Source organism: Aotus nancymaae, unplaced genomic scaffold, assembly GCF_030222135.1.
Source record: "Aotus nancymaae isolate 86718 unplaced genomic scaffold, 86718_ANA_hifiasm-v0.15.2.pri h1tg000008l, whole genome shotgun sequence".
Taxonomy (NCBI): domain Eukaryota; kingdom Metazoa; phylum Chordata; class Mammalia; order Primates; family Aotidae; genus Aotus; species Aotus nancymaae.
In genome coordinates, this window is record NW_026988419.1 from 57,519,875 (window position 1) to 57,534,414 (window position 14,540).

Sequence of the window (14,540 nt, forward strand, 5' to 3'; positions counted from 1 at the left end):
AAGCATTTTTCTTTATACTTAAATCTTTCCGTAATATGTTTAGATTTCTGTCCCACTGGAAGGAAATTGTTTCACAGTGTTACTAGAGATGAAACTGGTTTTTGTCTTTCTGCAATTTCTAAGAGTCAGCAGGAAAAACAGATTTTAAAATAATTTTACTGTGAAATAAATTGGGAAGATTCTGTTTAATCACCTTGTGTAAGTGGATAAAGTATGATAAATTTTGATACACAGAAAAAGCAACTGGATTCTGGTAGCATTAATATTAGATAATATTGTTATTACACTAACACAAAATGTTAAAAATGATTTCTAACCCACTGTATTTGCAAATATAAAATACCTGGAAATGCATAGACATGTCAGGTTTTAGAAACAAAATGCATGTGTAATTTTTAACTTCTCTTGGCTTACTTTATAAATTCACTTCTAAATTAATGACTATCATTTATGGGATATATCAGATAATCTAAATTTTTTTTTTATGAAACAAAGGACATATAGGCTGGGTGTGGTGGCTCACATCTCTAACCCTAACACTTTGGGAAGCCTAGGCAGGAGGATTGCTTGAGCCCACGAGTTCGAGATCAGCATGGTCAGCATAGTGAGGCCTTGTCTTTACAAATAATACAATATTTAGCTGGGTGTGGTTGTGCACACCTGTGGTCCCAGCTACTCATGAGGCTGAGGCAGGAAGGATCACTTAAGTTAGAGAGGTCAAGGCTTCAGTGGCAGTGATTGTGCCAGCCTAGGGGACAAAGCAAGACCCTGTCTCAAAAAAGGATATGTTTTTTAAAAAACTGTATTGATGACTATATCTTTCATCATAATTAGAGGCAGGCTCAAGAGACATCTGTAGTATGATTGTGTTTACATCGATTCCATATATGTAACTTCTTATGGTGTCTTTATTAAGAGGATGACTGTTTTAGGTTTGTTCCTATATTATTTGAGAAGAATAAACAAGAAAATTATCTGGAAAATTTCTTTAAAGCTAAACACATCTTGGTCCTTTGGTGTGGGAATGGAATAAAAGTCAGTGCTTTTATTTAATAGATGGAGAATCTAAGACTTGGATTACAGGTTCAGCTGGTGACCAAGCTAGGATGGAGTTCCAGTCTGCTATGCACTGAATGGTACTCTTTGCAGTATGTGAAGCTGTCCCTACCCACCAGGATTGCTGCTACATTGTTGATTGTGCACATATTAGCTACACACTGACTAGTAAGAATAAATATCATGTCTGAAAAAAAACACATCTCATAGAAAAAGTGGGATGAAGTTTTTTCAACCATTAATGCCAAGAGACCCAAGGAAGCAAATATAATCTGGTCAGTTTGAGTTTTTACAATAAGGTTCACATTTCAAATATCTTTCTCCAATAAGAGATAAACATTAATAATAAGGACTAGGAAACTTTCTTTTTTTTGGAAAAGCAGAATATATGGATAACTGCATAAGCCTCACATTCTTGGAAAATTATAAATTATTTAGAAAAGGATTAAAAATACCTGAAACCTGCAAGAGTTCAACCTCTAACCTCTGGGGTTGCTGGCACCAGGAAGCTGCTACCTTCCTTTCCACTGCTTCATGATCATGGAGGAACAGACCCATGGCATTAGTCAGCAGTTTCTGAATCTTGACCTACAGTAGGAAAGATACCTCAAGACAGAAGAAATAGATGGAGGCAATTACAAACAGCTACTTGATTGATGGTTGACATTGTCAGGGCTCCACTGTATGGCAGATTGCAATGGTGTTGAACTCCCCTTGCTACCAGTGGATGTTGCTATTGGCAACCATGCAGTTAAGCCAATAAAAAGGCAAGAAAATGAGAGGAAAACTCAACCTTAGTGGAAGCTGTAGGGTTTGTACTATAAATTATGATCCCATTAGCAATACGTAGCATCAACATTCAGGATAGCTACAGTGCTCACGGCAGCCTGTAATCTCTGTCAGACCCTGGGTCCAGTTTTGTCATAATGCACATGCTTTAAAATGTTACTTTAGATGGACTGGCATCCGTTTGTCTGGGCTATTTATTTATTGTTGGGGAGGATAACAGATGTGGGCTCATCTCTGCCTCACACAGACTGATTTTCAATTCCCATTTGTGATATAAACATGATGTGGCACATTACCCAGAAACACCTGCAGTGCTTCTGAGCTGCAGACACATCATGATCTCGCAGACGAGACTCTGTCCCTAACTCCACCCACTCTTTGTTCCTCACCTGAAGGAGGAGAGACAGCCCTGCAGAAGCTATTTTCCTTTATAGTAGAGTGATACAGAAAACTGGCTTAATAAAATCCATAAATCTGAACAACCTCCTCTTACCTGCTCTGCAAAGGCAGTTTTTTCCGGCACTCATTTTCCCCTCTAGTTTCTCCAGTCTTCCCTGCAGAGACAGCTGTAAATGGTAGCTAGGAACATTATTTTTTATGGCTCTCATTCCTTTCTTCTCTCCTTTCTCAAACCCCTCCCTGCTCAAGTGTCTCTCTTTTCTGAGCAATTGATGACAGGGTTCCACACCTTCATTTTTTTTGTTGGAAGTGCCATTTTTCTCTGCTTGGATTGACTTTCACCTTTTTTGGCAGTTCCCTTAACCACCTGCCTCAGTCCCTGTCTTTCCTTTATTGGTCTTCTTACATTTCTTCTTCTTCTTCTTGCTTTTATCCCCCCTTAGTCTGGTTTATACTTTTCTTTTACTTTGTTTCTTGCCATAAAGAGTCTTTTTCTCTACAATTACCTGCTCTCCCCTCACTTCCATTTTGGTATCTTAATTTTACCCATTCCTTCTTCAGACATTTCCTGAATTGTCAGCTGTGTGCCAGGAAAACAATGTCCCTTGTAGAACATGGACCCTATTTCTTTAATATTTGTAAAGTTAATGATTGATACTGATTAATAACAATAACAAGAAAAACAGTTTATAAATTTTGAATGTTTTTAAGAGCTGGAATGGGCTTCAGGTTTCATCTAGTCCAGGGATTTTGAAACTCCCCAGAGTCCCTGTGGACCCCCATGTATATAATCAAAGAGATGAAGGCTTGCAGGTGCTCTGGATCTCCAAACCCTGCCTATAATTCACAGAGGAATTCAGCTTTTGACATTTTATATGTTAGGAATTCATTGAAAGATTTATTTGAACAAAGAGTTCTAAGATTAAAACATGTTCAAGAATCATTTCCTAGCATAATCTAATAAACAAGCTTGGAGAAGTTAAGTGACTTATTCAAGTTAATCCAGTCAATAATGCCAAAGCTAGGGCTAGAAATCTATCTTCTAGTCCGGTGTTCTTTGGATAAGACACACCATGTCCACAATTTCTCAAAATAGGGAGCAAAGCAGCTTTCTAGTCATTACATCTACTTAATACAGTTTATTCTTAGCTGTTATAAACCCGGCTTCCTATAGAATATGTGTTATTTGCCCAGACTGTTATTTCTTAACATTTGAAGCATTATTTCTTACACTTAAGGAAAAATCCAAAATTAGGGACCCCTATAGTTGGCTCTAAGTTGGTTACTGGTAGTAATCTTAAATTTTATACCAGAATTCCTCACTAGGAGAAGTCAAGGTAGTCGATGCTTAGTCTCCATGGTTCTGCTGTGTCCTGTGAACTATAATTCCTAGATGTCACTTGTGGTAAATCCAGCTATGGATTTCCTTCCACCCTTACTTTAATCAAAGTCTATCAATCCATTCCTTCTGGGAGAAGACTTGGTCTGTAATGAAGGTTGAGTTTTAAAACTCTGGAAAAGGGTACCGTAGTCACAATGTAGAATTACCCATCAAACACATTTGCTGTACTCCTAATACATTATTCCTTTTTAGGGGGAGAACTGGGATTGATCAGTATCTATAAGGATAGTATAGTTTACTTTTAGGTAGGCAATTTGAAAGGATCCATCAATAAGAAGCTCTAGGATTAAAAATTAAATACCTCTATGGAATACAAATCAGGATTCTTGGGACAGTCTGGCACAAAAAGGATTCAGGGACAGGAAGCAAAGGCAGGCAGTGTTTGGCTTGTAACAAATAGAAAAGCCATATACAGAATGAAGCAGTGCTAATGACACTTTCACTGTTCAGTATTCCCTCAGCTCAGAGTGAGTAGGCCGACTGTCCACAGGTCCTTGGATCCAAAACAGTCCTCTACCCAGAGCCTTCATTTCAGCCCATGCGCGTCCATCAGGGAAGAGTGAGGGTCCTGGTATGTGCTCCCTGCCCCATCTCTTCCTTTGTCCTTTACATCCACGCATCAAGGTGAAAGCCCAGGCATGCTTCCCAGTGCATCCTTGAGATGTTATGTCTTCTGAGCTAAAAGAACAAAAGGATGACATGGCTGGACTGAAATTGGCCCTTCAGGCTACAGTCATTTTGCAACTGCAGCTGACCTGGAGGTTTAGTTCCTATCTTCCTTGGCTACCATGACACTGGCTGGGGAGGACGAGGCAGTCGAGGCCAGCAGCCGTTTTTGGTGCAGCTCTTCCCACTTACTTCTGTTTGCAGCTACTGAATCTAGCATCGGCTTCAGTTTCACATCGACCTTCACCAATGCCTAAAACAAAACAAGAAACAGATGAAGGAGAGAGGACATAGAGTAACTGACATGATTTTCCACCTTTCATTTATGAGAATGGGAACTGGCTATAGGAAATGAAAGTGATGATTATTTTGGTAAACAAGAGCTATTTACAAGAAATAAATATGTATTTAACACCATTATGTTGTATTAATAGAGCCTACTCAGAGAATGAAAAAATAAGGCATCACCATCATGGCTGTGTACAACTCTAGGGGACACCAGCCATGTAGACTTAAAATCCTGTTTTACAATTACATCAAGCAAGACAGGAAACAAAATATCCACCTCATATAAACCTACTTATGTGTGCATCTTTGCCTGCCATAGATGGCTCCAGATCTCAATTGACTATGAACTTAATTTTTTACAAAATAATTATACAATTGCTCTACCATAGATAACTCTGGGTGGCCTTACTTGAATAGGAAAGGCCAAGTAAAATCCTGAAGTGAGGAGGTGCTCATTTTTAAAGCTAAAGATCTGGGAGTTGTGCTAAAGCATGGATACATGCATGAAAATAGACATGGCAGAAAGGGAAGCAGTGTGGAAGAAAGTGGCAGAGGGATGAAAGGGGCATGAGGGAAGAGGAAAGGTAGGGTGTGGCCAGGGGCAGATGGACCATTAGGCTGGTGAAAGTCAGGCTCAGGCTTCATGGTCCTCATTTGCACTAGACCCTTCTAAGTATATTCTTTTGTGCTTAGTTGTGTGTGTGTGCTTTTAAAAGAGTCCTCCTAGCTGGGTGTGGTGGCTCATGCCTGTAATCCCAGCACTTTGGGAAGCCAAGGTGAATGGATCACCTGAGGTTGGGAGTTCAAGACCAGCCTGACCAACATGGAGAAACCCTGTCTCTACTACAAGATTAGCTGGGTGTGGTGGCATGTGCCTGTAAATCCAGCTACTTGGGAGGCTCAGGCAGAAGAATCACTTGAACCCGGGAGGGTGAGGTTGCAGTGAGCCATTGCATTCCAGCCTGGGCAATGAGCAAAATTTCATCTCAAAAAAAAAGAGTCCTTCTATTCCCAAGTGGTATAAGCTTGTCTCACTGCTCCTGGGTTGCCTCTGGTAGTGGAATGAGAGCCCTAAAAGTAAGATGGCTTATTTGAATTTAATGCAAATGAGTCATTTTTCAGCTTTTGTATCAGGGGGCTATTCCAGGATAGGGGGCGACATGGGGGCAGGGCCGAGGATTTTGTTTCTAAACTGGGACTAGAACACATTCAAGGAGCTCAGATTAAAGAGCAATAGGCAAATATTTTACAGATCAGAGGGGCATGGAGTTTACTCTGCCCAACAGGAAAATCCCACTATTCTCTACTTTACTGATTGTTTCCATTCTTTTAAATGCATGAATAGCTGTATTTTCTTTATTTTAATTTTTTTTAACTTTTCATAATGAAAGGCTTCTAACATATTTAACCAGTAAAATGTGATCAGCAAAAATATCTATTAGGTATCTATATGCTAATAAATATAAGTAAGTAAAGCTACCATGTAAAACGTATGTACCAAAGGGTCTAGGAGCCTTTAAATTTTCTAGACAGCTCAATGAAAAGGGAAATAAGATTTTGATGCCATTTAACTTTTAGAAACATGGTCTTTGTCCTTTTAAAACATGAGATTTTGGGGAGTTGTTTTAATACATTTTCTTTCCTTTACAGTTATTTTGTATATTTTAAGTAACATATTAATGTTAGAAAGTATAGAAACAATAGGTTTAAAAAGTAGGAAGTTGAGATAATTTATAATCTCATAACTCAAGAGATAAACACTACTAACTTTTGGGTTTTGCCTTGAATGGAATCTTTCTATTATGTTTCTAACTGGTTAAATGATCAGAACATCTAAAATATGACTGGGTGGGGTGGCTCATGCCTGTAATCCCAGCATTTTGGGAGGCTGAGGTGGGTGGATCATTTGAGGTCAGGAGTTTGAGACCAACCTGGCCAACATAATGAAACCCCATCTCTACTAAAAATACAAAAAAATTAATAATAACTCAGTGTGGTGGTGCACGCCTGTAATCCCAGCTATTTGGGAGATTGAAGCAAGAGAATCGCTTGAACCCAGGATGCAGAAGTTGCAGTGGGGCAAGATCACACCACTGTACTCCAGCCTGGGCAACAGAGTGAGACTCTGCCTTAAAAAAAAAAAAAATATATATATATATATATATATTCATATGGTATTTTATAATCTCAGTTTACAAATGGACAGAATCAATGAGAATATATGGATTTTTAACCATTCATACTTCTTGGGCCTGTTTTCCATCTTCAGGGTCTGAAAGAAGTATAAAAACCTGGCATCCCATGTGGATGATGGGGAGCTTCTGTTAACACTTAACACCTCCTATGTGTTAAACACATTGCCAGCTGCTCTACATACTTCATCTCACTACTCCTCACAATGACTGTGCATTTCACAGATAATAAAACATGTCCCCCACATGTTAGGATCATGAATGATCCTTAGTCCTTCCACTGTAGGAGGAAGATAAGAATCCATATAGGAAGTTAGGGGTTCCTTTTGTAATCTTACCATTTGTTTTGGAAGCTATGGAGAAAACCATTGTTTTTCTCAAGTAAAAATCAGGGATAGGACACTAGCCTGTCATATACAATGAATATATAGAGAAATCTGCTGAGGATATAGCATAAAAGTGAAGTTCTTAAAGAGTCAAGAAGAAAAACCAAGGAATAATAAGGTACACATATTGAAATTGTATAGTTTCAACCTTTGTCAATGAACAATTCCAACCAGCTAGTAACTTTGTCATTCTTGTTTTAAGAGACTGTGATGGTGATAAGGAGACTGAAGACATGAACTTCTGAGGATACACTGAGTATGATTGCTATTGTCATCAATTTGGGGTAAGGGTTGACAGTAGGACCTTCCTTCTAACTTATTCATACCCACCTCTCCTTTCTTCTTTCCTCTTATCCATCAATTCTATCACCCATCATCTTGCATATGTATACAACTCTCATGAATTGTGACATTGTTCTTTGAATATAATCTTATGTCACTTGCAGCCTCCCCTTCCCTTTAGACTTGAGATTAGACCTCAAATCTATTTCATGCTCTGGGGGACCTTTCAGACTCCTCCCGGTGACTTCCAAGTATTACTTCCTTGTACTCTTTGACTTCTTCTTCAGTCTATGTGGCCCTCTTGACCCCATTCTGCATCATTCCTAATGCAGTGTTTCACTTTATTTCCCCTTTTCACAGGAAATCCAATCACTCTCAACATTTTGGATGCCTACTAACTGTACTGAACTTTAGAGGTTGTCATAGGTGAAGTGACTTACCCACTAACTTACTCCTACATGCTCCTCTTCATCTCAGAGGCCACAGTCTTTTACCCCATGGAGAGTACTTGAGTTTTCTCCCCAGCCCTGTCTCACTGCTTTTATACAGTCCTGGCCTTCCAGCCAGCCAGTTTTTCCCCAGGCTCCCCCAAATGCTCACAAATTAAAGTTTCTCTTTCTTGTTGCATAAAGGCCTAAAGATAGTTTTTATTTTCCTTATAAAGAAATAAATAAAAGAAGGAACAAAGAAGTTGTGAGATTATTAGCCTATGGAAGGATGATATTCCCACTTTATGACTTGGGTCAGTTAGCTCTTTTTTGTTCCATGGACAGGGTTATATTCCTGGTCCCATGTAGACACCTTGCAGGTATATCCCATTCATCACGAGGAGGACAAAAGGTGAACATATCATTAAAGCACTGTGATTTTAGCACATCTTCTGAAAAGCCTTCTCCAAGCATGACTGTGGTTAGGCAGTGGTCAATAGCAAGTCCTCCAAAAGGAAAAAGAATAGCTCTTTTTCTGTTAGGATGGCAGAGTATATGGCCCCAAACACAACTGCAAACCACCTGTTAGTAAACCTGATTTATATGCTTAAATAATCCTCTGCTCCACGGAGTTACATGAATATGAGTAAAATGTACTAGATGTAAGTTAAGGGAGTAGGGGTGGAGGTTGAAAGCCAATGTCCTTAGGACAGAGTACATTCAGTCTCTCTCTTAACAGTGGACAGAAACATCTAATCTTAAATCAAATGTACCAGTTATTTCATATAATAAAACAAAGCAACATTGCAACTCCAGCAGTGATCAAAATCCCCTTTATTTCCATGAGAAAAATGCAGGTGCTTGTTTTCCACTCAATGCACAGTGTTTTATTTAGACAATAGTGTGAGGTAGCCACAACTGCCATGGTTTTATTTAGTATAGCTTGGCACCAGCTCCTCTTTACTCTGATCAAGCCTTTTAATTAAACTGACTACTATAATTCCTATGGAAATTAGTGTTGATGTTATTTTTCCTGCTACAAAAGCATTTCTCTAGAACTTATTTTTTTTAATCCCAGGAGCACAAATTGGAATTTTTTTCTGCTTGAAATGTAATTAAAAACTCATTTGATTACAATATTTCTGGCTCTGTTTTACTTATTAAATTCCTGTAATCAGTTTTCTTTTATGAAGCTGCTGGGAAATGATCTCAAAAGCAACACATTTTTTTCTTCCCTGGCAGGTTCCCAAGCATTTACTAAATTACATTCATAGCACCTGCCCATGATTCGAATCATTCCAAAAATTTATTCCTTAAGCCATTTAAGTTTATTTGGCATAGCCCCAAACAACTTTCTTCCTTTTATCCTTGCTCTTTGTTCTCCCTCTTGCTTCCTTTGTGTGGAATAAGGAAATTGGGGACGGGGGAGGGGGGAGGAATACATATTTCTCAGAATTCCTTTTTCTCTTTATTTTATATTCTCCTGAAACTCAGAATTACCATTCTAGAGTATTGTTTTCCTGTGGCCAGGTGTAGGTTCGAGGCAAAGGTAACAAAACTCCTATCTTGAAGACTTACTCTTACACTCTAAATTTGTTACAGAAATGTAGTTAGCTGAGAGAATATGGAACTATTAAAATATTAGTAAAGCAAAGGTTTATCCACAAGCCTAAATTCTGGGGTTTATGATGATTATGTGTAGTGAGTCATCAGCAAGAGAATTGCTTCTTGTATGAAAAGTTTCTCATTCTCAAGTGACACGTGATGGGTTCTGTGAGAATGCTATTGTCTAGTTTTTTTTTTTTTTTTTGAGAAGGAGTTTCACTCTTGTTACCCAGGCTGGAGTGCAATGGCGTGATCTCGGCTCACCGCAACCTCTGCCTCCTGGGTTCAGGCAATTCTCCTGCCTCAGCCTCCTGAGTAGCTGGGATTACAGGCATGCACCACCATGCCCAGCTAATTTTTTGTATTTTTAGTAGAGACGGGGTTTCACCATGTTGACCAGGATGGTCTCGATCTCTTGACCTCGTGATCCACCCACCTCGGCCTCCCAAAGTGCTGGGATTACAGGCGTGAGCCACCACGCCCGGCCCGCTATTGTCTAGTTTGACTTGCTCCTCAGCAAAAGAGAAGTGGAGAAATTTAGCACCCATCTGATCACTCTTTATATACACTTGGAGGAACTCTAAGGGTTATGTATGAGGCTGCATCAGCTTCAAGACACCTGACTCTTCTGTAGCATCCCTGCTGCTTGACCATGCAGCCACTGTTGCAACACATTTAGAGGCAGTGCATGCACCACCTCCCAGGGGAGTCCATTTACTCTTTGATTGTTCTGTTTTTAAAATGTCGTTCCTTATATGGAGCTGAAATCTATATTCTTGTAACTTCTACCTAATGGTTCTAATCCTCAGGGTGGTCTCTATTTAAACCAGAATTTTCTTTAGTAGTGTAGGACTGATGACTCAGGTGTTGCTTCAATTGTACATTAGAGTTGATGCTGACCTAAAAACCCAATTTGGGATGCAGTGCTTCTCCCTTGGGGCAACCTTATTGACATCACTGGGGCCCCAGGTTCCTTCCCGCTCCCTCATGGTCCATCGTAGACACGACCTGGGATACTTGCCCTACTAGAGGACACAGCTTGGGCTTCTGGTCATCTAGGTGGCTGAGGAACCCTACTTCTTTCCTGATTTCATTCACACTCCATTGTTGAGGTCTCTTGTGACCAGCACATACAGTTTATTCCACCTTTTATTTATGTTTTGAATAAGGAACACATTCACATAGTTCTGTGGATACAAAAGGGTATAAAAGTGCAATATAAAATCTCGCTTCTACTCTTTCCCAACCACTCAGTTTCCTCCCCTAGAGGCAACAGATGTTTTCAGTGTCTTGAAAAATTTTCTGAATATGTTAGCTCATGAATATATTTGCCCTTTTTACAAATGGCAGCACACTATACAGATTGATCTGCACTTTCCCTTTTATTCTTAATTTATCTTGGAAAAAAATCTCATATCACTACAAAATTAGATTTCCTCATTTTTTATGGCTACCTAGTATTCCACTGCTGTCAAAATTTGTTTAACCAGTTCCTTTTTGATGGAACCTAAACACTGTTTCTATTTGGCCATTACAAATAATGCTGTAATGGATATCCTTGTACATAGCCTCTCTATAGATACAAAGTTTATCAGGAATCAAATTCTAGAATGGGTATTGCTGGATCAAAGGGAATGTGTATTTGCATTTTGGTAGATATTACTGAATCGATGAACATAATTTTGCTTAAGCTATATAGCAGGATCCTTACATTAGCCATACTAACAAGAGAGAGGGAACAGAAACCATAGCTACTGTTTAGATTCAGGCCTAGTGTGAGGGCAGGTAGAGCTAAGAAGGATACACAGATCTAGAATTTGGTCCCTCTCCTCCCTGTATACTCCAGATGCTAATTTCTACACAGTACACTTGGTATCACTCAAGCATCGCAATCATGTTGTCCAGAAGGTTTTGGTTTTACTCCCTCTCTGAAAGAAACTCCCCAAATGGTACTTGAATCTACTGAATTCTCTTATAGAGAATCAATCATCTTTGACAAGTTACAGGTGTTTTCAGTGTGTTTCATGGACTCTTACTGTCATTAGCAAACTTTTACTGAATGCTTAGTTGGTGTCAGACTGTCATAAGTGCTTAAAATTGTCATATAATTTTCCAAGGAACTTTATGAAATGGATACTATTATTGTCCTCTTTGTATATAGATAATTGAGAAAACCAGGGCCTGGATGAAGAACTCACTCATGGTCATTCACTTGGTAAGTGGAAGAACTGAAATGGCAGGGTTTCTCTACCTCAGTACTATTGATGTGTTGGGTTAGATAATTCTTTATGGTGGGGGCTGTCTTGTGCATTATTGAATGCTCTAGAAGCCAGTGGTATCCCCTCCCCAAGTTGTGGCCACCAAAAATCTCTCCAGATATTGCCAAATGTCCCCTGGGGAGCAGCATCTTCCCAGTTAAGAACCATTGCTCTGCTGCCTCTAAGCATTATCTTGTCTCCATCAGGTCTTCAATGAACTCAGCTTCCCCTCAAATAGGAGCAATAAAAGTAACTAGCTACAGTCTGAACCCCAACAGCTTCTCTGGCAACAGAGAAGGAAAGACTTCTTGAGCCAAATACATATTGTTCCTTACCTCCTTTTTCTGAAGACATTTAGGAAGGAGAAATAAGAGGAGTTTCTGTATATTGAATGAATGCTCACTGTGCTGGGCTAGGGCCAGAGCCTAAAGGCCATTATCTCATAAAATCTCCACAGCAGTCCCATGAGGTAGGTACTTTTATCATCTCCACTTTATAGATAAGGAAACTGAGGTTCACTTGCCCATGGTCATATAGTGAGAGATGGAGCTAGGATGTTACCTAAGTCTTTCTGACTCTAAAGCATTGTGTGAAAAATTCCTTCCCTAGAGAACTAACCCTTCACCAGTCAGCTCACATTCTGTTTATTCTGTGAAGTCTTCTCTGGTCTTCTGGTGTGGAACCAGAAGTCCCCTTCCTTAGGCATGCCTGTAGCACACTCTCCATCTCTCCAGGTCTATCTATCACACTGAAAATGTCTTTATATTTTTTTGGAGTTCTTTAAAGATCTTGTCTTCTGGATTGTATTTTTGTCTCTTTATACATGTCTTCCTGCACCCCCCTCTGCCCCGGCTCCTTTGAAGTCAAGTTTAGAAAGTGCTGGTTTTCAGCAATTTGATTCTCATGCATGTTACTATAGTGTCCTTCATGTGTCTTCTGCTTGGCTTCATTGAGAATCTTGGTTCTGTATATTTATTTCCACCACCCTTTCTTCAACCATGTTTTACATCTATCCTTTCCCTCTGGGACTCTAATCATACATATTTAGCCATTTGGTGTGGTCTCACAGCTCAAATGATGCTCTGCTCATTTCTCTTCCATCTTTTCTATCTCATTTTTGGATGGTTTCTGTTGCTGTAACTGAGTTTTTCTTCTGCAGGGCTTAATCTGCTATGGATCTCATCTACTATATTTTGTTTTTTTACCTCAAAAATTGTTTTCATTTCTAGAACTTTGATTTGGATCTTTTTAATATCTTCCACGACCCCTTAATCATGCTCAATCTTTCCTCTACCCTCTTAAATATCTAAGTATAATAACTATCTTAATGTCTTTTTCTATCAAGTCTGTGATCTGTATAATCTCTGAATCAGTACTGATTGATTCTTCTAATTATTATGGATCAGATGTTTTTGCTTCTTTGCATGCTTGGTAATTCTTGATGAATATCAGACATTGTAAAGTTAATATTGTTGGGTGCTGGGTTTTTTTCCATTGCTTTAAGCCTTTTTCAGTTTTCATTCTGGAATACAGTTAGGTTATTTAGAAATAATTCAATCCCTTTGAGGCTTGCTTTTCAGCTGTGGGAGATGGGTCCAGAGCAGCCTTTTTTGTGGAGGGCTAATTTGCTCCCACTACTGATGCAATACCCTTCTGAGAACTGTATACAATGCCTCATGTATTTCAAGGCTTTTCTTGGGTACTCTGGCTGGCAGGAGCATGGACTATTTTCTCTAGTCTGTGTGACCTCTGTGGAACATTCTACTTTCTCCTTTCGCTTCAACCACAGTAGGTTCCTCACATGGATATGATGAACATAACTAAGTTGAAGACTCAAAGTGGCCCTCTGCAGATCTCTACAGCTCTTTCTGTGCAGTCCTCTCTTCCCTCTTACTCTTCCCTGGGAACTGTAACTTGTTTGGCCTCCCTAGACACCTGGCTCTACCTCCTTACCTCAGCAAGATCACTGGGCTCTGCCTGGATTCCCCTTGCTTGTGCCATGGCCTAGAAATTCTCTCCAGGCAACAAGCTGGAATAATTGTAGGACTCACTTCATTTGTTCCCCTCACTCAGGAATCACTGTATTACATTGTTTGTTGTTCATTGTCTGAAAAGTGTTGTTTCATGTATTTTTCAGTTTTTTTTCTTTTTTTGGCCCCTGTTACTCAATTCTGGCCAGCAGTAGAGGTCCCTTATCACTGGTTTTAAAAACTGTGTCTTGCCTACTATCCTACAAGCTCAGAGAGAGAGAGTGGGAACAAGGCCTTTTATCTTTGTATCTTCAGCATCTGGCACAGTGACCCCCGGAGGCAGCAGCCTCTCCTCCATTCCTCCCATAGGGCAGTGGCAGGAAGAAGGGTTAGGGCTAGGACAGCTGCCAGTGGCTGAGAGTGGGGTTAGGATGTTCTGACCTGCTACAAAATCTTGCTGTAAAAACACACCTAGAATGAGCCAGTTGGGATATATATTCTTTCTTATTACCATTATTCTTGGGCCTTTGTTTTTATCAGTTTGCCAACCTGCTAGACCCTGGCTTTGGTGTTTCTCTGTCACCATCTTCCATATCTGTTATCATCTGGCTCAATGTGCGTTTATTAGTTGACCACAGTCACTTCTTGGACCCAGCTCCTAGAAAAAGTGAGGACTCCTATGCTCTGTTGTTGGAAAGGGGCATAGAGGAACCCCATCAAATTAAAACCAGATTAGTCTTTGAACCTGAAAATGTCCAACTGTGTCATTAATACATTTTTTAAAACTTTGAGGAAATTATCTATTTGTTTATTAAGAAA

General features: G+C 39.6%; 1 protein-coding gene across 1 annotated transcript in view; it reads right to left on the minus strand.

Annotated features, from left to right (window-relative positions):
- Nucleotides 1–4,290: 4,290 nt before the first annotated feature.
- Nucleotides 4,291–14,540, minus strand: part of PDE11A (phosphodiesterase 11A) — a 270,311-nt gene continuing 260,061 nt past the window's right edge. The window contains 1 exon segment of the mRNA XM_064373343.1: nucleotides 4,291–4,565. Within this exon segment, the coding sequence (XP_064229413.1) occupies nucleotides 4,410–4,565 (156 nt within the window). The 3' untranslated portion in view covers nucleotides 4,291–4,409.